Here is a 25,414-nt window from a genome sequence, read left to right on the forward strand (position 1 = left end):
GGTGGGATGGCGGACAAGGGGGCTGAAGGGACGGGAGGCAGGCAGGTGTCACGCATGCAGTCAGGGGAAAGAGGAGGAAAAAAAGGGGAAAAAAACTAAATTCTACCCAGTCACCACCATTAGAAAAATCCATTTGTATCTGCTCAAGACAAAACCAAAAAGGAAGACAAAAAAGCCCAAGATGTTAAAATATACATATATAAGCCCAGGAAGGTATATATGTATAAGGATCCAAGGGAGAAGGAGGAGAAGGACAGAGATAAGGGATGGACGGACGAGGAGGAACAGGCAACTGGCTCACACACAGACACACTGCGCCGAGGCGAAGGCACGGGCTTCAATTTATGCTTTCTGGTCGACACCACCCCCCATCTCACACGCACGCACACACACATGCAGACACACACACACACACACACAAGAGCGTCCCGCCCCTATCTGCCCCTGTCCCTGTCCTGTCCCGTACTGGATGCGTGGCCCAGCTGATCAGTGCAGAGGGATTAGCCAACGGGGCCAGCTGGCAGGGATTACACAGGCAAAGTGGGGGAGGTGTGTGTGGGGGGTGGTGGGAATGGGAGGGGGGACGAAGGGTGAGGAGGGTAAGCCTAATGTTGGGGAGGGAGGATGGTGGGGGGGGGGATGGGAGAACCTGTCTTGTCCTGCACACACACACACACACACACACACACACACAGATGTGCATGTAGACACTAATGTAAAACACACACATTTCATGCACACATATGTATCATGCACCAGCGCCTGAGCACAATATAAAATACTTACAAATGTGGCTTTAGCGGCAGCGGATGCACGAGCTGCAGCGGCGCAGACTGCAGGGGTAGCCAGGCAGTAATGCATGCAGCGCATCCTCGCGCCCCAGCGACGCACAGTGTTGATAAATGTATGTAAATGTGCAGAAGGCAGCGGGGGGATGGATGGAAGAGGGAGGCAGAGGGAGGGAGGGAAGCCCACGGGAGAGTGGGGCCAGGCTGACAATGCAAGGCTTTGACCCTTGACCTCTCTCCGCTCCATCATCCGCGGCCATCAGCTGATCCCGGGAAATGGACAGCCGCAGTAACACCCCCCCCTCCTCTTCTCTTTCTCCCTCTCATGCACACACACCCGTGCACAAAATCCAGGGGCAAACTCACCTCTTATTTTTCACCAGTCCTTTTCCATCTTTCGCTCCTTGCAGCCCTTCATTGCTCTTTTCCGTCTCATGCCTCACTTCACCACTTAGCTCGCCCCGATATCCCACTCCTAACCTTTCTCATTATTTTGAAATGTGTCGACATCTACAACTGTCATATCTGTGCAGGAAGAGATCCATTCTGTATGAGTATATTTTTTCAGTTCATGTTTTGACTGATCCCACTGAATTCAAGAGTTGTTGCTTATATTGTCTGTCAGTCCTACTTCTGCCATTTTTTTCAAGAAATGTTTTGACCTATTCCAACAAAACTTCCAAATAACATCTGCAATCCCACATGTAAGAGTTAAAGCAATGCATTTTGCAAACAAAATCAAATGAAACACTCTTTGTCAGCATTTTAAATTCATTTATGTGCTTGAAAATTAGTGCAGCAATTGTTTTATGAACATTACACACATTGTAATTTTGGTGTTGAGGTGATTATCCTTATTTTTATAATGTCAAATATACATGTTTTTGTGTTTTTCAAAAGACAGATTATGATCATTGTCTGATGTTAATCTGTAATAGTGCAGCAGTTTTGTAAGTTTGAGTCTTTCTCGTCGTATATTTGAAACCACGCAGGCTTACCGGCTACACGTCTGCCCAGCAGCGATTTGACACACATTAACTTCACACCCTTTGATCTCCATTTTTAGAAAAAGCATAAAATATCTATTTCAATATCATGCAGAATTACATGCCTTGATGGGATAAACTGTCCTAGTATTTGATATATTATTTTTCATGCAATATGCGATCCATCTCTCGTCTGTCACCGAATCTGCATAAACTGCCAGGTGGAGCAGGATAATTTAGAGACGCGTTCACTTAGTATTAGTTGCTTTGAGTGTTATTTTGTGAAAAGCTAAACGTCAAAAGTTTTTGCAGACCTGTCAACAGCAGTTTGAGCTACAGTATACAAGACAGAGACGTGGCTCAGTCCAAACACACATACACAAAATCATGCATACACGTGCAGACAAGATAGATGCACACACACACACACACACAAACACACACACACAGACACTGACATAGAGTGATTTCTGTAAAATCAAAGAGACATTTTGTAGGGCCTCGCAGGCAGAAAACAGCAGCACTGTTTTATAGTAAATATATAGAATCAGACATGGTTGATGTGTGACAAATAGGACATTAGTTTAGATCTGTTTACATGAAATGCACAATAACATTGCAGCAGAGCTCTGGGGTGGAACGATAAAGACAGCTTGGCCTTCCATTTCTGAGGGATAGAGAGATGGATGTTAAGAGAGAATGTGAGTGAAGGCTGTTTGAATGGAGGTAAAATGAATTCCCTTTTCCTATTTTTGTTTTTGAGGAAACACATTTGTCCACTCTTTCTGATTTCTGTCAAGTATTTTTGTCATTTCTTGGAGAAGGCTGGAACCCTATTATTTATGGGCATAAATTACATGGCACAAATTTCACACATTGTGTCCTGTAAGTGTGTATATGTTTAAGTTAGGTTATGTATGTTGGCATGAAGAGAGGAAGGAAGATTTGCAACTGAATTTTGATGTCTTGCTACCCTGTTCTCCATTTTAAAAGCTTGTGAGGATAAGAGCGGGCGAACGGGCATGCAACCCTACCAGCAGACAGCTAGGAAAGATCACAGAGAGGCAAGGGAAGATTTTTTTTTTTTTTAATATCATAGGGAGAAATACAAGGGGAAGACGCAAGCTGTTATACAAAGAGACAAGCTGGGAGAGGCAGACAGGCAGGAAGACAGAGAGAGACAGGCCGAGACAAATAGACAAGTGCTCGTCCCTAGTTCGGTAATCTGATGGAGAGATTAGCAAGCAGGCAGCATTTGGGTCGGATTATCGAGTCATTAGAAAAGACTGGTGCTCCAGAGCCTCTCTCATGTGTTAATGTGGCTTTACAGATCCTCAGTGCAGTCTGTGCAGATTGTCTAGATTGTGTCGAGAGTATACACAGTAGATAGTCTTTCAATATGTAAATAGGGCCACATAAACCCGGTGCCCCACGATTTGATTTCTTCGTATGTCTATTATATAACTGCCATATGAAATACAGCAACTTTTATGACTTATGTTTTTTTTTTAATTTTGATTTATTTTATTTTATTTTACTTTATCAAAAAAAGAGGAAAATTTACTGCAGAATTTCCTATTTTGGGTGAAGTTCCACATTGCAATGCTGCAGAAGTGTTTATAGCTGAACTGAAGTGAATCACACAGAATTGTCCCCAATATGTCAGTGAAACTAATCTATTTTTTCAATTATTATAATTTTTGCATCAGTTGAATCCCAACTTTATGTTTATTCTCGGAGAAAGGCTAAATTGTCTTTTGATTTTTAATCCTAAAATTTGCAATTTACCACCTATCATCAGAATTTATTTTTATGTAAAATACTACTTAGCATTGTTATTGGTTGTATTTTGTTTTTTCTCTGAAAAGTTACATCACGACAGTTTTTAGCAGTGACACCCAAATTGTGGCATAGAGGCAGGTGAACCTGAAGTCAAATGAAGCAGTCTCTGAGCACATTCATCAGCAGCAATATGTTTGTTTGTTTTTTAAATTCTTTATTTTTTTGACATATTACAAAACATACATTAGGACAGAACAGTTAAGTTTTCCTGCTGTTTCGATTTTTTTCAAAATGTAAGAACTTTGTATATTTTGGAAGAGATAAAGTGTACATATAAGAGCAATGAAATAACATGTCAGGGAGAGCCTTGTGAAAAAAATAGAGTAGCGGTGAGAATAAAACAGCATAGTGCGGTCATTCATCTGATTCCTCCACAAAAGCAGCTATATGTCAAACTGTAAAGCCTTAAACCGTAGCATTTAGCGCTGTAGGTCAGTGAAGAATACAGGGGTATGTGGCCTTCGTGCACTTGCAAATCATACAGCTGTGATGTTCAGTGATGACGGGATTTAAACGGGATCAGGAGGAAGCCAGAGAGCTTACGAGTGTGTGGGTGTCTGTGCAGGGGAATACATGTATTTACAGTAGGTTATGTGGATTTTGGGTATTTACTTTGTGAATATCAGTAGCGATACACACAGCTCAGCTGTGTGTGTGTGTGTGTGTGTGTGTGTGTGTGTGTGTGTGTGTGTGTGTGTGTTTTTCGATGTGTCAGGGGCTGGGGGTAGCTGGGCAGTTCATTGACAGCTGATCAATGCTGCTCACACTCTCTCTGTCAGATGTGCTGATATGGTCCAGTGACCGCAATATCAGTTTCAATTTCACCAGAGTGGGCAATGGAGCCTCTGATGAGTGTGTGTGTGGTTTGTAGTATTTACCAAATACCAAAACATGTAGGTGTACATGATCATGTGTCAGCAAGAAGACATTTTTGCAAATCCTCACTGACCGAGCAGTTCTTGCAACTTCCAGGTCGAACCTTAGCGCGCTCTCACACACACACACACTCCAATACACACCATCTGATCTGCGTTTCCCAAAAACCTTCCCTTTTGCTGCTGCCTCTGCATACACCATGCCCCAGTTCCCCACCCCCATCCCTTTTTGTCAAATAAATTGCTATGTGACCTACTTCCCATTTTGCACCATTTCTGTCATGTTCAGATATTATTGTTTGAACATGAGTGATTTGCTTTGGGGCATACAGTATCAAAGAAAACACGGTGTATATAATATGGGGCATACTGTACTGTAAAGTGTAATGAACGAAATGTGTTTCAGAAAATATGGAAGCGTTAACATCAGCACTGACAGTTTTTTTTTTCCTCCCGAAATATCATTCGGTGTTGTTGCAGCGTGGCAGCCTCTTTCAACGTGTGGGCAACGCGCTTTTTTTTTTTTCCAAAGCTTTTGTTTTTAAAATTGCCCTTGTATGATTTGTAATTAAAATACATGGTTCACGTATTTTCTGATTAACACATACAATAATACTCACAGCCCTCATAATAACAGGATGTCTTTGTGATGGTCATAGACTGGGGAAATAAGGTAAATCAATTTTGCAGCCTAGTTAAGCAGAAAGCGCAGTGGTAATTTTCAGTAATAAGCATGGCTAATTCATTGGACCACATTGCATTTTTAACCCAGTTAGGTCTGCACTGGTTGGCATCCAGTATTCTGTTTGGACTTGGGGTGCATTTTTAAAAAGCTTCCTCAAGAAGAAGGGGGTCTAACACGGCGCGGCACACTGGATTCCAAAATATCACATGGAGGCAGATTATACGGCGGCGTTAGGTGTGCTGCAGTGACTTTTTTTTTTTTTTTTACTGCTGTTCATTAATTTATTTCATTTATTGCACAACTTTTTTATAGTTCCACATATTTGATTTCAGAATTTAGTAGATACATTATAGTCATGCACAAAGTTCTATTTAATCCAAAATTGCTCAATGATCCCATTTCTCTAATGTTCTCATATGAGCATTCAGTGGTGCAATGTAACTATTTACTCAAGTACTGTGCTGAAGTACAGTTTTTAAGTACTTGTCCTTTACTTGAGTATTTCCACTTCACTTACTTCATTATATTTCTGAGGTAAATATAGTACTTGATACTGCACTGAATTTATCTGTTAATTTTAGTTTCAGTTAATTTATTCATATCTTGTATCAATAATCTAATTTGAAAATAGATTGTTATATATTATCATTACTGGTTAAACCACCAGGGGTGTTTGTCGGATTTAAGGACATTGGGGGCTCAGCCTGGACCTGTGTAAGGGAGTCCTCCCCTGGGGATTTTTTTAAACTCTATTTAAGGTTTTTTTATGCACTCTGGCACCATTTTTTAACTTTCCAAATTGTGAGACGTGATGTAAAAAATGTAAGTAATTAGTATTGAGTAGAAACAGTATATTTTACAACTGCTGTCATTTAAAATTCATCAACTAGATTGAAAAAAAGTACATTTTTCCAAGTGCAAGTATGGATGGAATGACAGATTCTTAGATCCAGAACATTTTATTATTTAAAAGCCTCTTTTTATTTTTTAAAACATGTACATATAACCAACATATTTAGATCCGGGCCTATGTATAAAACATTGAGGGGGTGAAGCTTCAGGCCTAATGACGCCACTGTAAGCGACTCAGCAGTATACAGTGGAATTTAAATTAGCTCCACCTTTACCAGCAGCAAAAATGATGAACGCTTTTGGTACTTTAGGTATATTTTGATACTAATACTTTTGTATTTTTACTTAAGTAATATTTTGAATACAGGGCTTTGACTAAAAACAAAGTATTTATACACTGTAGAATTAGTACTTTCAATCAAGTAAAAGATAATTTATCCACCACTGTTGACATTTTCATGTGAATGACAGCATGTCTATATATTTGTAAGCTTGTGCATACGTGTGTGTGTGTGTGTGTGTGTGTGTGTGTGTGTGTGTGTGTGTGTGTGGGGATCAGTTCAAGGCTCCCCTGCCTTTTCCCCGACTGTGCAGCGATGGCACTGGAGACCACACTGACCCTGATTTATTGGGATCAGAATCCACATGACAGCAATTAATTTACATCCATTAACTACATCGCTCGCTCTCTCTTTCGTGCTCTCTGTGGACACTTTTGCACTCTTGCACAATCACTTTGAACATTCTTCGTTTCGCCCCTCACTCTCCGACTTTCTCCTTCCTCAGCATGTTCTGTCGCTCCCTCCTCTTTAATCAGTCACTCTCGCTACACCAGTCGCTCCTGTGTCTCACTGCTTTTTTTGCTACTGGGATTTCGTATTCCTAATCCATTTAAGAGATCTTTAGCATCTCGTCCTACCTCTAAGGTCTGCTACATAAACGATAATGTCATCAAGTTCGAGTATGTGTGCGTGTGTGTGCTTCTCTTGGAGGCACAAGGAACCTCCGGCTGACTGGGTATCGTATGAGTGAACCCCATAAATAATCATTATGTTACATGTACTCCGACTTTTTAATAAGCGAACAGACTATCTGTGTAATCGGAACAAATTAAACAGTGCTCAACAAATTGGCTGATTATGATTGCGCAAGGAATTTGACATTAACATTAGAAGCTCAGCATCTTGTGATCATTTCAACGGATCCTCCATGCCGTTTTCTCATTAAAGCGCCCCAACTCACGCAGGTTCTCATGCTCAAGGGTCTTTTTCTCTCAGCCCCTCACGATAAGACACTTTATAGCTGGCCTACATCCCTAGCTGCCGCTCTACCTCTCACTCTCCATTCTACCAGTTCTCTGTCTGCCAAGTGCTTTTGCTGGCTTTTCAACTCAAGAAAGGAGACTTTGCTTGAGGGAGAATTTGCCATTTATTTCCGGAGACAAAAAAATGAAAAGGGGCTTTAGCACTTTGTATCTTTCCCCCTTTTTTGTCTTCATTCTCTACGCATCTTTGCTCCCTGCACCATTGTGGAGTCCCTTCATCCAGCTCGGGCCCTCCATGCCTTCACTTTGTCCTCGGGGTGAGAGGAGCAGGAGAGCACGGCTGGCTAAATGCACTGGGGGTTGGGTGATTGGGACAGCGGAGTGGAGGATGATTTTTCTAGACTAAAATGCACACATACATCATTGCATGCACGCCATTATGGCAAAACCCTCATGTATAGTCATGTATTACAGCATGCTCTTATGCACACATATACAAGCAGGAATTGCATTTTAGCATGTGTCTGCCTAATTCCAAATGTATTCTAAAGAGAAAGACAATGCAAAAATCCTTTTCTCACATCTCTTAACAGACATAGCTCGGGGACAGGTTCTACCAGTATCTGTTTAAGGATTGGCTGAGGATGTGGTGCAGGAGGAAAAGTTGCAGTTGGCAGCAGGCAGAAAGACACTGCAAGGGGAGCGGGGGTTCACAATAAAGGATTTTAAACCAAAGCCTCTTTGGTAAAGAGGAGGAAGGGAGGGAAGAATGGGGCTGTGGGGGTGGTGGATAGATACCGGATGACACAAGGTCCAGATTAACCCTAATCTCAGGCCTGGTGGTTTAGGTGAGGCTGAGGGACTGGAGGAAGCTATCCCATGCCAGGTGGTCATGAGTAGGTTAAAACTGGGAGAGGGTGGGGGGCGCTGGGAGGGTGAGGACAGGACAGGGTGTTGCTATGGAAGAAAGAGAGAGACACAGAGTGAGCAAAAGATGCGAGTGGAATCAAGTGTGTCGATATCTCAGCTTCCAACGCTCTTTATTCAGATAGAAAAAAAATCAAAAATAACCTACCAAAAACGCAAACGGAGAAGATGTTGGGGTTGGGGGGGGGGGCACTGCTAGCACAACAGCAGGCGCTGTGACGGTGGCTGCAGAGTGATTGGGTGGTTGGTGCATGGTGACAGTGGCACATGCCCTGGTGCATGGGATTAGAGGGACAGTCAGTAATCTGCTGTTTAGGCCGTATGTAGGGCAAGAGTGGCTTAGCCCAGCCACTCTTAGCACGGGTGGAGCGAGAGCGAGAGGAAGTGGACCGGCGTTATATATCTGTACTCAGCTCGCTCGAATCGCCTCTTGTTTTCTCTGTCTATATCTTTCCTCCCACACTACTTATATTTGCATATAGCGTTCTATAAAATACTTTGTGCTATTCTGAAACTTATAAAAACGCAACAACTAATGTGCAAAAAAAGAGAATAATTTGAAACGACAAATGGAGAAAAGTCCAAAAAAAGGTTACTTTACAAGTGACTTTTTGTGAGGGGAAACAATCTGTTCTCAATCTGGAATATACATTTGTAAGAAGTACTGAGTGGAGAAAAAAAAAGAACAAAATATTTCTGAGTGTTAACCCTTGAAACTACTTTTAGACACCTTTTGCAAGTATTTAAACCCTTTAAGCCCTGAGCAAATTGGTGCATTGTTTGTTTTTTTTTAACAAAGATTTTTTTAAAAAAGATTTTTTTAGATTTAGATCATTCTTTTTTAGAAAGCTTGGGGAAAATGTCTACTGGGGGAAAAAGAAAAAAGCTAGGGAAAAAGCTATATTTAAAGCTAAATATCATAATTAAAAAATTAAAATGTTATGGAAATATATGAATTTTTAAAGCACATTTACAGGTCATTCCCCTTTTTCAACATTTTCTTTTTTAATGTTTATTTTATCTATTTATTTTTTATTTGTACTAGTTTTAAGGTAATTTTCTTGTATTTTGTTTTACTATTTTCTTGCTGATTTTTTGGGTCATTTCTCCTTTTGTTGCTCTAGCCCTCTTCTCGTGTTTTTGAAAGAAATCAAGGCAATTTGTATTGGTTAAAAAGGTTCAAAGTCCAGTGTGTAGGATGGAATACAATGTTACAAGTATGTTTTCTTTTGTGTATAATCACCTGAAAACAAGAACTGTCTGGTTTTCTACCTTATAGAACAAGCTGTTTACATGATATCATAGGGAGCAGGTCCTCATTCATGGAATCTGCCATGTTGCATCATTTCTCTACAGTAGCCCAGTATGAACAAACCAAACACTGGCCATTCATAAAAGCCCAGACACACCAATCCAACTTAAAAGCACCAGTGGTGACAAAGCCGACTGCTGGGTTGCCTCTCATTGCCTGTGTCTCAACCAAAAAGTAGCACAGGAACACACCGCAAAGGCTAAAGCCAAATGACAACAAGCACTCTGAACCTGAGTGAGAGCAGAGAATAACTTTCTATACCAGCAGGCGGTGGTAGTCTGTATTTGTCTTTCAAAAAAAAAAGGAAACCAGTAGACTGACAGGGCAGATTCGAGATGTTAGTCAGTCAGATAACAACATAACCCAGTGCTGAAAGAACAAATTATATTGGCCATGCTCTAGCCAACAATAACACAAATGATTAGGAACCATTTCTGCGAGTTCAGTGGCTAAAAACATAATCTATGACAGTCTAATTTTATATTTATAATTTTGGAAAAAAATAATGACAAACAATATAAAATAAATACATATGTTTTTGTTTTTTCCTTTGCAGCACATTTTGGGTCATTTATTTATTTATTTATTTATTTATTTTCAGGTAATTTTCTTGTAACCTCTTACAGACTTTTTGCTGATTTTTGGGCCATGTCTTTCTAAGTTGCTTTTTGTGTTCTCCCCATGTTTTTCAAAGAAATCAACCCAATTTGCTCAGTTTTCAAAGGATTGAATTTCCCTAAAATCTGACATATTATTTACCATATGAAGTTTGGTGGAAATGTTATCCCTGGCTCAGTTTTACTTCTGGTTGCCCTTATAAGTTGTTAGCACTGTAATTCCAGGTATTCAGACACCAACATTATCAGCTCTTAAATCTTGTCATCTTTATGATTCCATGATGCCCAATCGGCCAAAGCCAGATGCATCCGCCAGAGGTTCAACACGGTGAATTCCACGTAAAATCTGTCCGTGTGCATGTGGGTGATAACCACTTTATACCCCGCAGTAGTCCCATACAATTCATGTATATCAGAGCATCTATTATTCTTCTTTTGAAAAAGAGCTATTAAACTTAAAATATAGTCCATAACAATCCCTGCAGTGGTATATAAAGCCCTCAGTTTCAGGAGCTCTCCAGATTTACAATCTAAGTGCCCCTTTCACTGCAAACATTGTACAATCAACCAAAATCACTGAACAAATTAAATCTAATTATATGAACCACTGGAATAACAAATTCAAAACTCACAGAAAAACGATATGCTACACGGCTCTAAAGAGAGACTACAAATTGGCAGACTATCTCTTCAGACGCAGTCTGCCCAAGTATAGACTTAGCCACCATCAAATGAGAGGAATACACAATGTGAAATGGCCCAAACAGGAGTGCATACGGTTTGTATTCACTGCACAACAGGGGATGGTTGAGAAAGAGATGCACTTCCTCCTTTACTGTAGAAAGTTGAAAGAATGTAATTACAGCCATCTGTCATCACAGAGCAATAAAGAGTTTTTTTTTTTAAACTTTAACTTATTATGAAATATGTGTTGATTGCCCAAAGTAACGGCTAAAATGATGACACCATTGCCACTTATTAGATATAGATTGGTTCCCTATAAGCCTCTCTTTTACTATGCAATACTGTCTGTGAGCAGAGAGAATTTCTTCAAAAATGAAGGCTCAATTTACAGAAAAGGAAGTGTGTCAACATTTGCACAACCAAAACAAGGAGAGAACAGCACTTTTGTTTTCCTAGTAGCCATCGGTAGCTATCGCCAGTTGCCAAAGAGTATCAGTATAAGCTTTCAGTTACTATCTCCAGTGGCAGATATGGTGAACTGCATAAATCAGTGCCCCAGTGTGGCCACCACTGTAAAAAAAAAAACATCTGGACACACCACACAGTGGCATCTAGGTGTGACATTGCAGAACTGAAACTCCTCCCGTGCACCAAGAGTGTAGGAGAAATATGGAGGCTGACATGAAACGAGAAAACACAAATGGACCTGTCTAGTGCTTGATTTGTCCCTTCTGCTCTACTATACAACACAGTGCATTCCTTGGAAGAGGACAAGTTATGTATGAAGGTATAAACAGCTCATTCTAGGGTAACAATAACACATTGATTCTTATTTTCAGGTGATTATAAGCCTATGAAAACACAAAAATGTTATATACCATTTCTGCCCTTAAATCCTACACACTGGACCTTAAATAAAGCTTATTGAAATGAGATAGAATGAGAGAAAGAGGATGTTAAATTGCAAGGTCACCTGGTATAACACATCATGAATGCATATTTGCCTCCCTGGAGAAAGCAACTAAAGAGACAAACACCCATCTTGGAAAGGTACCACCATGCACTCTCCCCTCAGCCTTTCATGTCATTCAAACAAACCTCCCATCTCCTCTCTCCATTTTCCAATGAGCAAAGTGATTTATGTCAAGTGAAGTCAAGCATGGGCCAGCATATGAATCAAAATTTGTCAAGTTGGCTTTTCCTACTCAGGTCTATGAATTGATACGGCTTAGTTTTGAATATGAATCCCCGGAGAGCGCAGTGTTGCTTTTAACTGACTGTAGCTTCAGCCGAGCAATCAAACCCTTTGTTTTTTCACACCATCCCACAATCCCACCTGCTTCGGCGAGACGATGGAGGGCCCTTTGAAAACAACGAGGCGGCATGATTTATTATTCTAATTAGGCGAAGTGAGACTTTAGCAAAGCCACAATTACACTAAATCGCCAAAACAGTTTTCTGGTTGGCTGGCTCCAGTTCTGTTCAGATGTTAATCAGAGGCAGCTATTGAGTCAAGGTGCAAACTGCTTGTGAGTCACACTATTGCTTAGTAATATCTTCCACAAACACCCAAACAATCAAACAAACAAACGCTAGAGTCCTGTATTGAATTACAAATAAGCATTTTGGCTTATTAAATAAAATTGTGTTTAACGGTCTAAACCAACACAAACATACAGCTTTCCAACCACCTCTCCATCACACAGAAGGCTTAACGTGCCGCGATACCCGGTTCAAATCTACTGCGGTGTTTAATTCCAGGTCATTTCATAATCTCTTTGATACTCACTCACATCTGCACATCTCTTCGCTCTCACTCACTGACAATCAAACAGCTGCAAGCTGGCATACTCACTAAATCCTCCGCTACAACACACAAGCCACACACACAAACATATGCAATCACCCACCACATGCACACATATACACAAGTGCCCATTAGAGAGCACGCACACAATGCTCATATACCCACATGCCTACGTGCACACAAGCATCCAGGCGCAAACACTTATGCATGCAAGTGTACACACACACACACACACACACACACACACACACACACACACTCAAACTGCTACCGCACTCATGCAAAAAAAAAAAGGTTTTATTCAGCACAGATATTCTTCTGAATTAAAAGTCCTCCATCACGGCATACAGCAGAGACTCTGGAAAAAACTAAATTTATTGATCATTTGTGGAAGGAACACACACATATATTCACAGCACACGCACAGGAAGGAAATAAACACACACTGTGGGCTTTTGGTATGTATGTACGTGGTTCCCACCCATCCCTGTGCTTCTCATCACCTTTTTGTCCCCTCTTCCCCTCTCTCCTTTCCTCTTCCTACATCCCCACACGCCCTCGAAACACCCCAATCATCCTGCATCAACAGGCATGTGAACCCAGTGTTCGGTTCATCTCTTCCTCTCTCTCTTTTTCCCTCACACTCTCTCTCCGCCTGCTCTATTTTCATCTGTGTGCTTCCACTCTCCTAGCTTTCGGGTAATTACCTGGCATTTGCATTGCAAAGTCCCCCGTGCCGCCCTCAGCTCCTCCGCAGGTGATTGAGCTTCATTTCCCCAGCAGATAAGAGAGAGAGAAAGGGGAAGAGAGAGGAAGAGAGAGGGGGAAAATGGGGTATTGCAGCAGGGTGTGATGTTATTCTGGCTTGCAGGATATAGGAACAATGCCCTGGATTCTTTGTTACTGTTAAATTGGCTGGTTCAGAGCATGCACATGAAGTTCCCACATGTAAATAATCACCCTCATTACTACCCCGTTACTGGTCGGGCTCCATCTGTGACAGAATGTAAAGCATTTCTGGCGTTTGATGACTGAGAAACATTCTGGACATCAACATTCAGTGTTGCACAGTTGTCCAGATGATTGATACGACTTGCTTGAAGACTTTGGGCTGCAATTTGCAACTTTCTGCACGTCTAAATCCCAGCAAAGACGACGAAGCATTGGTGGTGGATGAAAATGAACAAACAGATCTTTCTGAATGACTCTTTTAAGTATACGATAAGTAACGGCCAGTCAAACATCAAAGTGGTCATCAATCCCTGACTTTTCCCACTCTCCCACTTGTTGTTATTAATGTAGCGCAGCAACAACACTGAATGAATGAGTGAGTACCAATGAAATCAGGCTCGAGTTAAGAACTTCACTGACTGGAATCAGGGTCAAATTTACCTCAGTTGATAGCCCCTATAAAAACAGAGTTCACAATGTGCTTTGCTCAACAAAGCAAAGCAGAAGCAGGCTATCCCAGTGGCTTCCTGGGACTTATACCAAGACAATATGTTGACAGTCCACACAGACATGATAAACCATTCAGTCTGGAAAATTGTCTGAGACTTTCTGGTACAGCCCTAAACGGGTCCTGTCTGCAGGTGTGTAGGTGGTTTGTGTAAATACATAATACATGATACATTTGAGTGATCACAAATGACATGTCGATTGTTGGGCCTCTTCTGTTCATCTGTGATTGGACATTTCAAAACGTCCTCCCAAATACCAAAGATAAAAGTTCTAACATATATACATAAGACGGATCATGTTTACTTAAAATTACAGAAAACTAAATGATACGAGAATCAAAGGATTGTAAATGCTAATGTTGATTTCACTTCGGACAAAAGCTAAAATTTGTATATTTTTTTTGTTTTACATAATATACAAATTAACTGTTTTGTTATCGTGCAGCTCAAACCTGGAATAACCTTCCAGATAATGTTTGACAAGCCCCGATGCAGACCACTTTTAAGTCAAAGCTAAAGACGTTCTCTTTTACACTGCCTACTTCACCCTGTAATGACAACAAACTTATTTTTAAACTTGATTTTAAATAATTTTAAACAATCTTTATTATCTTTGCGCCTCCTATCTGCACTTTTTTTCAAATTGTAAATCATTTAAAAACCTTGACCTTTTATATCTTTTATCTTTACTCTTTTATTGTAAGTCTCTATCCTCAAATATGTTTACATTTTATTGCTCTGTAGAGCTATTTGAATTACCCTGCCTTACCTTGTGTAATAATGTTTTGGGAAGAAATAAGTGAACACTTTGCAATGATGGTTGTTTCTTAGAGTGGTTTATACTAGTTGGTATGCCTTATATATTTAAAAGTTTGGTAGTATGAGGGTTAGAGTGTGTGTGGATGTCGTTTGCAACACTGTATTGCAAGTTACATATGTGTTTTATGTATTTTAATGTTTGCATGTATGTTGAAATACTGTATTGCATTGGTATCTTGGCCAGGTCTCCCTTGAAAATGAGATTTTGTAATCTTTGTGGAATTTACCAGGTTATGGGATAGTAATAAATGGCAATATTATTTAATCTCTTTCTATAGGAAGCTAAAAGAAACATCATGAACACAATTTGGTTAGTGACAGCTCCTAGCCCACCATACACAGACAGTAGCCATGGGAACATGACCACTTCTTTCCTTAGAGATGCATTTTAAGACTTGTCTTTGCATGCAGAGGTTAAACCATTTTGCAGGCTATTAACAGTTGAGTCTTGAAGCAGGTACTCATCAGGATTAACTTGCATTCCTTGATGTAAAATGCACCACAAAGGGAGACCTACCCATCCATACATTCACACTCCAACCTGATCTACCACAAGCACCTCCCACCAAATGAGAGCTGATAATTGGCGCGAGCTCATTTGCATGCGGAACGGCGTGGATATTTATTTAAATTTAATTTCGTTCCCGCACACGGTGCACTGTAGGCTTTTGTGCCAAAGTCATATTAACCCCTTGATTAGTTAATATGCAGTGCACGACGGTGCCCACGCACGATGAATATTCATATTGGTTGCGTTTTCGCCGCCGTCTCTCCACTCCTCCCCTCCTCTCCCCTCCCCTCCCTCTCTCTGTCCCCTATCCCCGCCGTCAACAGCCAGCGTGGCGCTATGGAGGCATCCCGGAAGAGGCTGTCATTTTTACAGTGTTTCTCCCAAACTCCATCAGAAATCGTTTGCGTTATAATAGTTTCTGTGTCGCTCGCTGCAGCCGCTGACTCAATGGCAGATAAAACTCAGATACCGAGCAGAGACCGCGCTCTGAAAGGAAGAGAGGAGAAAATGGCCGTGGCAGGTAAAGAAATAACACACGGTGACAAGTTGTATCCAAACTGATGGGAGCTAACCTGAGCTGACACCTGATAAACTGTCCATGCGCTCAAAATACGCACGCGAGTTACCTCAGAGGTGTTCACACAAAAGTAATGACAGAAGATGGCTTCATGCTGTTTTATTCAGTTACTGCAATAACAGGCGAACGTCAATATTGAATATTTAACTTCAGTTATTGATGCTTGATTTAACCATTTAAAACCTAAGCAAATTGGCGTGATTTCTTTGAAAACGAAAGTGCAGGGCGACGAGCAGCTTAACTAGAAATGGCCCGATGTGCAGGAAATAAGTTACAAGAAAACTGCCTGAAAATAAATGACAGAAAAAGACCCAAAGAAAGTGCTAAAAAGAATTAAATACACATTTTCTTTTCTTTTTCTTTTTTTGTTCTATGTAACATAATTATGTATATATATATATATATATATATATATATACATATATATATATATATATATATATATATATATATGAGAGAATTACACATATAGTTTCTGGACATTTTTCAATCATTTTTGATATTTAATAATCCTACCCAACAAATTTTAAGATAATTTCCTTGTCAACATTTCCGGCCAAGTTGCTCATAACTGGGTTTTTTTCCCTGCATTTTTTAAGAAGTCAAACAAATTTTCTCAGTTTTCAGACGTTTCACTTTCAATGAAAGATGTCCAAATGCAGCACAAGTGGACTGATGTCTATCTAGGTGTTAAAATGTTAAGACAGAGGTATTTGAATAAAGTAAAAGTATGCCCATACAATCTTTATACACTATTAGGCTACACTTACTGTAAATACTTTGTGTGTGTAGCCTATACATGCAGCCTAAATAAGTGACTATATGTGTTTTTATATTTTATTTTATTCTTTTTGAAATATTTATTGGTGTAGAATGAAGTGGCCAAAGCTTACATTTCATTGCGCAACCCTGTATTGTTAAAAAAACAAATAAGTAACGCTCAAACCTTGATTGCACCTAATATAGATGAAGCACTCAGGCTTACCAGATTCAGTATGACATCATGGGTTTGAGGAAATCTACCCCAGCTTTCTCAGAAAATTGGCTGTTGGTTAGAATTTGACGGAGAGCATGAAATGGCTTATTTTTACCACAAGTTTTAACTTAAAAAAAATACCTTTCTGCAAAGAAGACACACAAAAAAGGGGGGAAAACATAATCTTAATAAAAGATAAGATTCAGGGTCAAAACCTTTCTCACATTTGCATCTGTGGCTTCAAGTTGTTTTTTAATAGTGTGATTCCTTGACATGAGAAAATTTAGATTTTTTTTATTAATTGGAATTCATCTGTAGATCTGTATTACGGCTCAAGTTTTAAGCTCACTAAAGCAGGTTAATGTGTAGTATCTCCCTTCGTATCGCTCCATCCATTTGTCCTTAACTTCTAACAAGATGCTCAGCCCCTGCTGAGAAAAAGCATCCCCACAGCCTGATGTTACCACCACCATACTTCACTATGGGGACTGTGTTTGCTGAGGCCTGGCAGGTTTGCACCACACGTAGTACTTGAATTTTGGCCAAAAACCACTATTTTGGCCTCATCTGACCACAAAACCTTATCCTGGGTGTTTGCTGGGTCATTCTCGTGCTTTCTGGCAAGTTCTGCTTTGATTTGGTTTTTCATGGGTAATGGCTTCTCTGTAGCCATCCCCCCATACAGGCCAGTTTTATGCAAAGCTCCTGATATGGCTGACTAGTGCATCTTCACTCCACTCTCAGTCTCTGTACTGTGGAGCTGCCACAAAGAGATTCTTGGTGACTCTTGGTGAGGGATTTTTGTCTAAGCAATGCGGGGGTGGTATCATGTAGCTTTCATTTCCTGATCCAAACATTTGGATATTGTTTTGTAGCCCTCTCTTAATTTGCGTATGTCTGTTATTGTATCTGCAACTTCTTTGAGACGTTCTTTGATTGTCACACCTGCTTTTGCCAGCCACTGTATGCTTGTTATTAAAAAAAAACTTTCAGAAAAAGTTGAATAAGCCCCCAAAAAGTGTAGATTCCTTCAAACTAAACCTATTGCAGGTTCAAAGTGCAGCATGATCTAATATTTGTCAGGTCTTATGACTCTTTATATAGAAAAGTCAGTCTGACTTAGCAACATCCACCAGCACTTATTTGAGTTTGCAGTCAATATCATTCTTTGTGCCACTGTTTAAACATATAAAAACCGGTTATACCAGATTTTGAATTCAATCATGCATATACTTATGCAGAATGTTTTCTTACAATTTACTTCCTTTATGAACAGCGATTTCTCTCTTTGAGTTAGGGCCATGGGAATCTAATCAAGCATCCTTAACCTTTAAAATCAAGAGTCTGAGGTGCATTAACTGCGTTACCTTTTAGCCTGTTTGGTGTCTTGTGATGTGGGCAGTAATGAAATCTTTGAGTCAACAACAAAATCTGAAGTGGCAGCAAAATCTTGTTGGTTTGTAAAGTGGGTTATATATAGTTGGTGGTTAAATCAACCTTAAACATATCTGTAAGTATCAAACTCTGTTGGAGACACGTTGGTGCTCACAGAAATTCTGTATCAGTTTTCAGTTTTAAAAATGTCTGTTTTATTGCAATTTTCTTGGTTTCAGTGATGTGAACATGCATGCTTTCTGTTTATTCCTGTTTATGATCTCATCCACTCTTGCAATGTAGTTCAGAGTCGTTTCTACTTCTATCTTTTCATTCAGCTTTTCATCGTCCGCTTTTGGGACAGGATGGCTGGTAGGAGTGTACGACAAAATTGAAACATGGTGCGATTTGAACCTTGCCGCTGTCTTCACCTACTCAGACTGAGGGGTCTGTAAAGTGCGATGTGGGAGCTGTGTGTGAGTGCATAGAAAGAAGCGGTGCCGCAGCGTCCAGGGGCCCATCTGGGCATTATGCGCATGAAGGCTCCGCCCCGTCGTAAGTTCCTGCTCCGTCTGTCGGAGCAGCTCGGAGACACCGCATGGCAGAAATCTGTTCCTCCCCTTTCACCGTGGGGGGCAGCTTAGGTGGGGACAGGGTTGTTCTTGTGTGTGTGTTTGTGTGTGTGTGTTGGAGTAGCCAGCTTCTGTGTTTGTCGGTGTGGGCCAGTAAGCATGAGTAATTTAGGGATTGCAAGGACTGTCTCCACATATGCCCTGTGCCATCCCATCCTTGTGTGTGTGTGTGTGTTTGTGTGTGAGTGCACACATTTGTCCTCTCTACAATGAAGATCACTTATTTTGAAAGTTGCTTCTTCTCCCTCCAGCCTACTTAAAGAGGCTCCTTGTTCAGACGTCCTGGCGTCCTGTGTTCCCTCCCTTGCTCCACTCTGTATAATGTACTCTGTGACCTTGGCGAGAATGATCCAGTGGCAGATTGCTACATGGTAGGGGCACAGTAGCTATTATTTTGAGTCAGTGCAGGATTGACTGCCAATATTTCTTGCAAACAGGATGGGGGAGGTCAGCTGACCAAAATCAATCTCTGTTACATGCTTCACTATAACTCTTCAAAGCAGGTTCATGGCGAAGATATATTTCTGGCATTATTGCTCTGTTGTTTTCCCATCTCTGCGGTCTCCAGATGCCCTTGATTTTTTTGGCTTTTGCAATAAGCTCAAAGGGGAAGAAAAGCTGGAAGTAAATGGGAAAGCATGCAAATCGAGTACACAAACAGCAGATAAATAAATAAGTAAATAAATGAGAGAGATTTGCTCTTAGGCAGCACTGTGGCTTACTGATTATGACTGTTGCCTCAGTACAAGAACGTCCTGTGTTCTCACCTAACCTGAAATGCGGAGTTTGTATGTTCTCCCCACGTTAACGTAAGTTTCCATACCACCATCAGGTAGGATGCTGTATTCTCCATCTTGTCCAATACACACTGGGATTGACTCTAGCCATTGAAGAGTATAAGCAGTGTAGAAAATTAGATTTGCTCTCCTCAGATTTTGTTTCTGAGTGAGCGTTCTTGACTTTCATGTTGTTCTTTACAGTTGTAGAAATGCTGCAGCGGTGTAGAGAGAGAGCCTGCATTGTAACGCGAAGAAGTGGTGAATTTACAACTCACAGCAAATTAATATGACACAGTCTGTCTTTTGTTTGTGTTATAGCATCAGTAAAAATGTTGCACATTTGCAATCCGTCGTTAGCACCGTTAGCTTGTTAACTGTATTACATGATTGCCTCTGTCACACTGAGAGTCCTGCTCAGCTCCTTTAAGAGTTTAAAACTTAATACGTAAATCAAAACAAATCATCAAATATTAGTATTGAGCAGATACATTTGATTTGACTGGCATAATTCTGAGTCTGGCACAGCCCTATGGTATACATATTCCATTAGTGTTTCCAATGACGGCCCTGCAAAAATGTAAAATCAATACATGACAGCAGTTGTTTTTAATCAGAGCAGGCTGCCACAAATAGATGAATGTGTGTGGAACCCTTTACTACCCAGAATTTAACACACCATGAAGTTGTTGCCTATTCTCTATGAGTGGTATAGAATATTAGATTTGCTTTGGTATGTTTGAAGAGGAGAGTTTTTAAGATGCATTTTTTTGTGTACTTTCCCTTAACTAAGTTTCTAAAAACAAGATGCATTTATTCATCCCCTTTTTCTCCTTGTGACATCGGTGTTTGAGTAAAATATATTCATGCAGGCCCCAACAGGATGTGCCTCCATCTTGCTGGAAGCGGATAATGGAGCCACTGCTATAGTAGGTAGTCTTCTCCATAGCAACTGTTTCCGTTGCTAGGTTACAGTATGTATGGAATGCATGGATTGCTTCAAAGTTGTACTCCTCTGAGTCGAGACAGTTTCCCCACCCTGAACACAGCCAGCTTTAAATGTTGACTGGAGTTGGGTTGATTGTTTTAAGGCCACAGCAGCATCGTCTCTTTCACTTACCTCTCACTGTTTTTAAAAAACCCACCACCTCCCATCAGCCTCGCCTCTTTCCTCCCCTCCCCTCCTTTGCCCCACTCTTCCTCGCCCCTACCCATCCTCCCATACAGCAGAGGGTAGTTGGCACCAGTATAAAGCTTCAGCCTCCTCCGACGACTCGTGCCTGACTCTCTGCCAACCTGTGTGAAGCTAGAAAGAGGAATAGCGAGAGGGAGGGAAGAGGGAGAGGGAAAGAGAGAGAATGGATTTTTTGGAAGGAAATAAACAGAGCAGCCTGGAAATCGACCTTTCCGTCACCAGTTTTGGCACCCAGGGATAGTACCTCTCCCGTGTCTCTGCATGAGGGGGCAGCAGCGCTTGGACTTCAGTTTTCCGGGTGAGAAACACAGGACCCACGGGTAGAATTGAAGGGTAACAAAGACTAAATACCATCCGAAACAAGTCAAACTGGACGTTATTATCCGCTAATCAACAGATACATTGTTGTGCCCTTGACTGATGCTAACTAGGCAGGGTGGCGGGGTCCGATGTTTTGGTTCTGGTCCAGCCGCCTACAACCACCAAAGCAACAAAAGGTGACCAAAGTATTCCGCTTCAGTCCTGCTGTACTGTATAGCCTGCACTGCGCTTTCCAGATATCCTCGAAAAAACAAAGGCGCACTAAAGAAATTACGCCCATATCTCATTCAAGTTGGGAAAAAAGAATCCTTTTCATGAATCCTTCCCCCATATTCAGCCTGTTTTCTTCTTTTGTAAACTCACTCAGTCACCCTCCCAGCTTGTTTTTTGTCGTCCTCTGTTCTTTCTTTTGCTGGCGTAGTGAGGCAGCGTAGTGAGGGTATTCAGCCAGTTCTTTCTCTGTGTAAGGTGGGGTAATTCTGGCAGAATGGGGTGTGGGCGCTGGGCTGGCAGGGGGGAATGCTGGGCTAGGCACAGTGAAAGGAGCCAGCCTGGCACCACCTGGACCTCTGCCAGCTGCTCCATTGGAGAAATACCCACAGCAGAGTTCGGTGTGCGAGCGATTGTGCGCCTGATTGCGTGCTTGTGTGTGTGCGCAAGAGGTTGCGCACGTGAAGGAGGAGAGTGAGGGATGCTGGGAAGGGCAGTGTGAGGAAGAGAGTGTGAAGTGAAGATTGAGAGGTCGAGGGTGAGGTGAGGGGAGCTGGCTCGGAGTTGGCTTCTCTGGACAGTGCTGTGTCCGCATGTTCTTGGCTGTCTTCATTTTTACCTCTCTTTTTTTGTTTGTTTATTTGTTTGCTTGTTTGTTTTCTCTGTGTTCTCTCTTGGATGGAGTGCTTGGTCTTTTTATATAGCGCCCAAAGGCATGGTGGTCTGAAAGCCAAAAGAATCCTTCACTGCCTCTCTGCTACCCTCATCTGTTGCTTCTCACTGGCTATTTACTCCTTTTATTGTTTTGGCAGGCTGATCTCTCCTCCTCCCACTCCTCCTCCTCTATCGCACACTTGTCTCTCTCTCACTCTCACATTTTCTCTCTCCGTCATTTGGCAACTTCAGTACTTTTTTATCTCCGCGGCCAGAAAATACAGGACAAGAGGGCGAGAGTGAGCAGAGGATGGAGACTAACAGATTCGCAGAAGAAGGATGAATATTTCTTCTGTCCTCCCACCACCTTAAGTCACCCCTGTGGACTGAGAATATTTAGCCCGTAGAGTCACTGACACAGATCTACTTTGATTGCAGCTGACTGTGCCCGTGAACATGACCTGGCAGCGCCAAACAACCTGCTGCTAAAAGACAGAACTGTCGCACAACGGGAGGGCAGGAAGGGACAGCCTGAAGGCAGCCCGGGCCTCTGTGACATTTTCGGAGTCCTTTATGCTTCTGCAGTCCGTTAGTGCACAAAAAACCAAACAGTTTTGTCTAATATCAAAAAGTGCCCTTAAGGTGGCACACCAACACAGGTGTTATCAGCTCAAGTGCTGTAGTGCTTCATGTACTCTTCAAAACACTTGTTAATCTTTAAAGGGTAACTTCAGCATTTACCAAGATGGACCTTATTTTCTCCTCTTTTTGCATCCAAGTCACTCATGGAAACAGCCGTTTTTGAAAGTGGTCCTATATAGAGCAAGAAGGCTGCATCCGGCAGCTGCAAAACAGGCTGTAATGTAACAACTTTGGGCAGTTGAGCACTATCAATCTGCGTCCACTAAAAGTGCTTGTTTTTGCCATTGACAGGCTCATGTTTTTCTAAGTGTTTGACAGCTTCATGGAGTTAATCCCTCCAGACTTCAACCTCTTTTTTTAAAGAGTGAGATCGAATTTTGTTTAACAAGAAGCGGCCTCAGTATAGCTATTATTAAACCCACCAGATTCCATTTAAAAAAACAGCAAGTTCATCATCATGAAACACAACATTTTAAGAAGACAGTCTAAGTCGCTTATGGGAATAACAATTTTTTTCTATATTTGTCCAGTATTGACCAAAACGTAACCACTTAGGGTATTTGTACACTGTCAATTTATGTACAGGACAGTGATAGTGTGCAAAGGGGAGAGAGGGGAGGACATGCAGCAAGGGGCCGAGGTTGGAATCAAACCTGCGGCCACTGCGGCAAGGACATAGCCTTTGTACAGGCTGGTTATATCAAGTGAGCCACTGGTTGCCCCTCATATTGTCATTCTGTGTGTCTGACAACATTATGGAAAGGATCCCCACAGAGAATTAAGTGCAAGATTGATTTTGTTTAACAAGGAGCAGCTAAATTGCTATCCTCAAATGCACCAGATTTCATTTTAAAATGCTACATTCAAAGTTAAAAGAAGCAAAATAAAACTCATTAAAATCATCTCTGTTCACCTATCCATTGTTCCAACAATCACCAGCTCTGGTTTGGTTGATATAAACCCTTAATTTAACCAAATAGATGTGAAAATATGCAAGCTATACACACCAAAATTGCTGTTTATTTAAATGGAGTCTGGTGTGTTTGCCAGTGGCTATTTTGGGTCTGTTTATTGTCAAACAAAAATGGATCTCACTCACTAACAAAGAGGTCTATCTCTGTTGGGATCCTTTCCATAATGGTGTCAGACACTGAGAGAAATGATCTAGGCCTGTCGGTGGCAAAAAAAAAAAGTTTTTGTGGATGTACATTGATGGTGCTCAATTGTGGTTACACTGCAGCCTGTTTTGCCACTGCCGTCTGCAGAGGTCTCACTAAATACTGGGCCAATTTCAAATTTGTGCTTCCCATGATTGACATAGACACAGAAACATGGGAATATAGGCTCCAGGTTAGAAAATATCAAAGTTACCCTTTAAGAGCCAACCACTGTTTCTTTCAATGTGTATATACAATCTGTCTTTACAGGAATAAACTGCAGGTAACTGGGATCTGACCTGTTGTTACAGTCGGAGACCACCCCCGGTCTATCTATAAAATGAACTATTGAAGCTCTATCAGATTAGAGATTGCTTGTATTCAGGTCAATGTCACACATCGCATCTCTTGAGCGGCCAGAGAGCAACCACACATTGAACTTAGAGCAAGCGTCCATTATTGGTATGTGCATAAGCTCTTAGTGTACCCTGTGGCCTGTTTATCTGTAGACTAATATTAGTGGTTGCAGTACAAACCAGCCTTGCTTAGTGGAGATTTGCACGCTAAGTCACCTCAGTCTTCTTAAACCCTAATCCTCCTCACACATCTGTGGGCTACACACACACACACACACACACACACACACACACACACACACACACACTTCCTTTTTAGCGCTCTAATTCCATGCAGCACAGTTGGCAGTAGAGTGCCACCCCCCTGCCACCTCTCAGCACTCCAGTTTGTTTTACTTATCGGGTATTTTTAACATAGTGAAGATTAGGAAGGCATCGGGTCTACTTGCGAGGCCCTCCCCTGCTCGTGAGGTTACGCAGGCGCGTGCCCCTGATGTGTCATCCTTGGTTCGCTTTGTGGATACCCAATGGTGCCAAGCCACTTAATACACCCCATTTGAAGACATATAGTCGAGTCAGAGAGAGATCAGGAAATAACTGCGTGATAGTGTTTAATTGTGGGTATTGAGGAGAGGACAGCGGGGATAGAATGGCGGTCAAAGCCGTGTAATCTCTTAAATGTCTTCCAGCACAGAAGCCTCCGGCTCTGATCCGCTGGCCTGGGTCAGCCTGTAACGAAGTGCAGACCTCGGAGGCCTGATCGGGGCCGCTAATGGGCCTCTTTACACACACACACACACACACACACACACACACACACACACACACACACACACTCTCACACTCTGTAATTTGTACTGTTGAAACACAGTGTTATGATTTGATTTCACATTTGTGCACTGTTTCTCTTTACAGTCAAGCATGCAGTTAATGGGAATCCCACTGTGGAGCCTTTTCCAGAAGGCATGGAGACCATCATGTTTGGTGAGACTGCACAATCACACATTTTTGTAGTCAGAACGAACCCAATATGGAATCCTCTGTTACCAGTTTGTGGTTATTGACACATTTTTTTGATAAAATGTTTAGATAATATGCCAGCACAGACACACTAA

The 25,414-nt window shown here is 41.4% G+C and overlaps 1 protein-coding gene across 5 annotated transcripts in view; it reads left to right on the forward strand.

The window, feature by feature from the left end:
- Positions 1 to 15,728: 15,728 nt before the first annotated feature.
- The window catches only part of msrab (methionine sulfoxide reductase Ab), a 70,262-nt gene continuing 60,576 nt past the window's right edge, over positions 15,729 to 25,414 (forward strand). The window contains exons 1-2 of one of the 5 annotated variants that reach the window (XM_088087879.1): positions 15,729 to 15,949; positions 25,215 to 25,283. In XM_088087879.1, coding sequence (XP_087944005.1) covers positions 15,766 to 15,949; positions 25,215 to 25,283 — 253 coding nt within the window. In that variant the 5' untranslated portion in view covers positions 15,729 to 15,765. Of the gene's footprint in view, positions 15,950 to 21,038; positions 21,258 to 25,214; positions 25,284 to 25,414 lie in introns of those variants that run through there. The other 4 variants (XR_015778788.1, XM_088087878.1, XM_042501446.2 and 1 more) reach the window with 4 other exon arrangements.

This window comes from Plectropomus leopardus, chromosome 14, assembly GCF_026936395.1.
Source record: "Plectropomus leopardus strain MGB_pleo_1.0 chromosome 14, ASM2693639v1, whole genome shotgun sequence".
Taxonomy (NCBI): Eukaryota; Metazoa; Chordata; class Actinopteri; order Perciformes; family Serranidae; genus Plectropomus; species Plectropomus leopardus.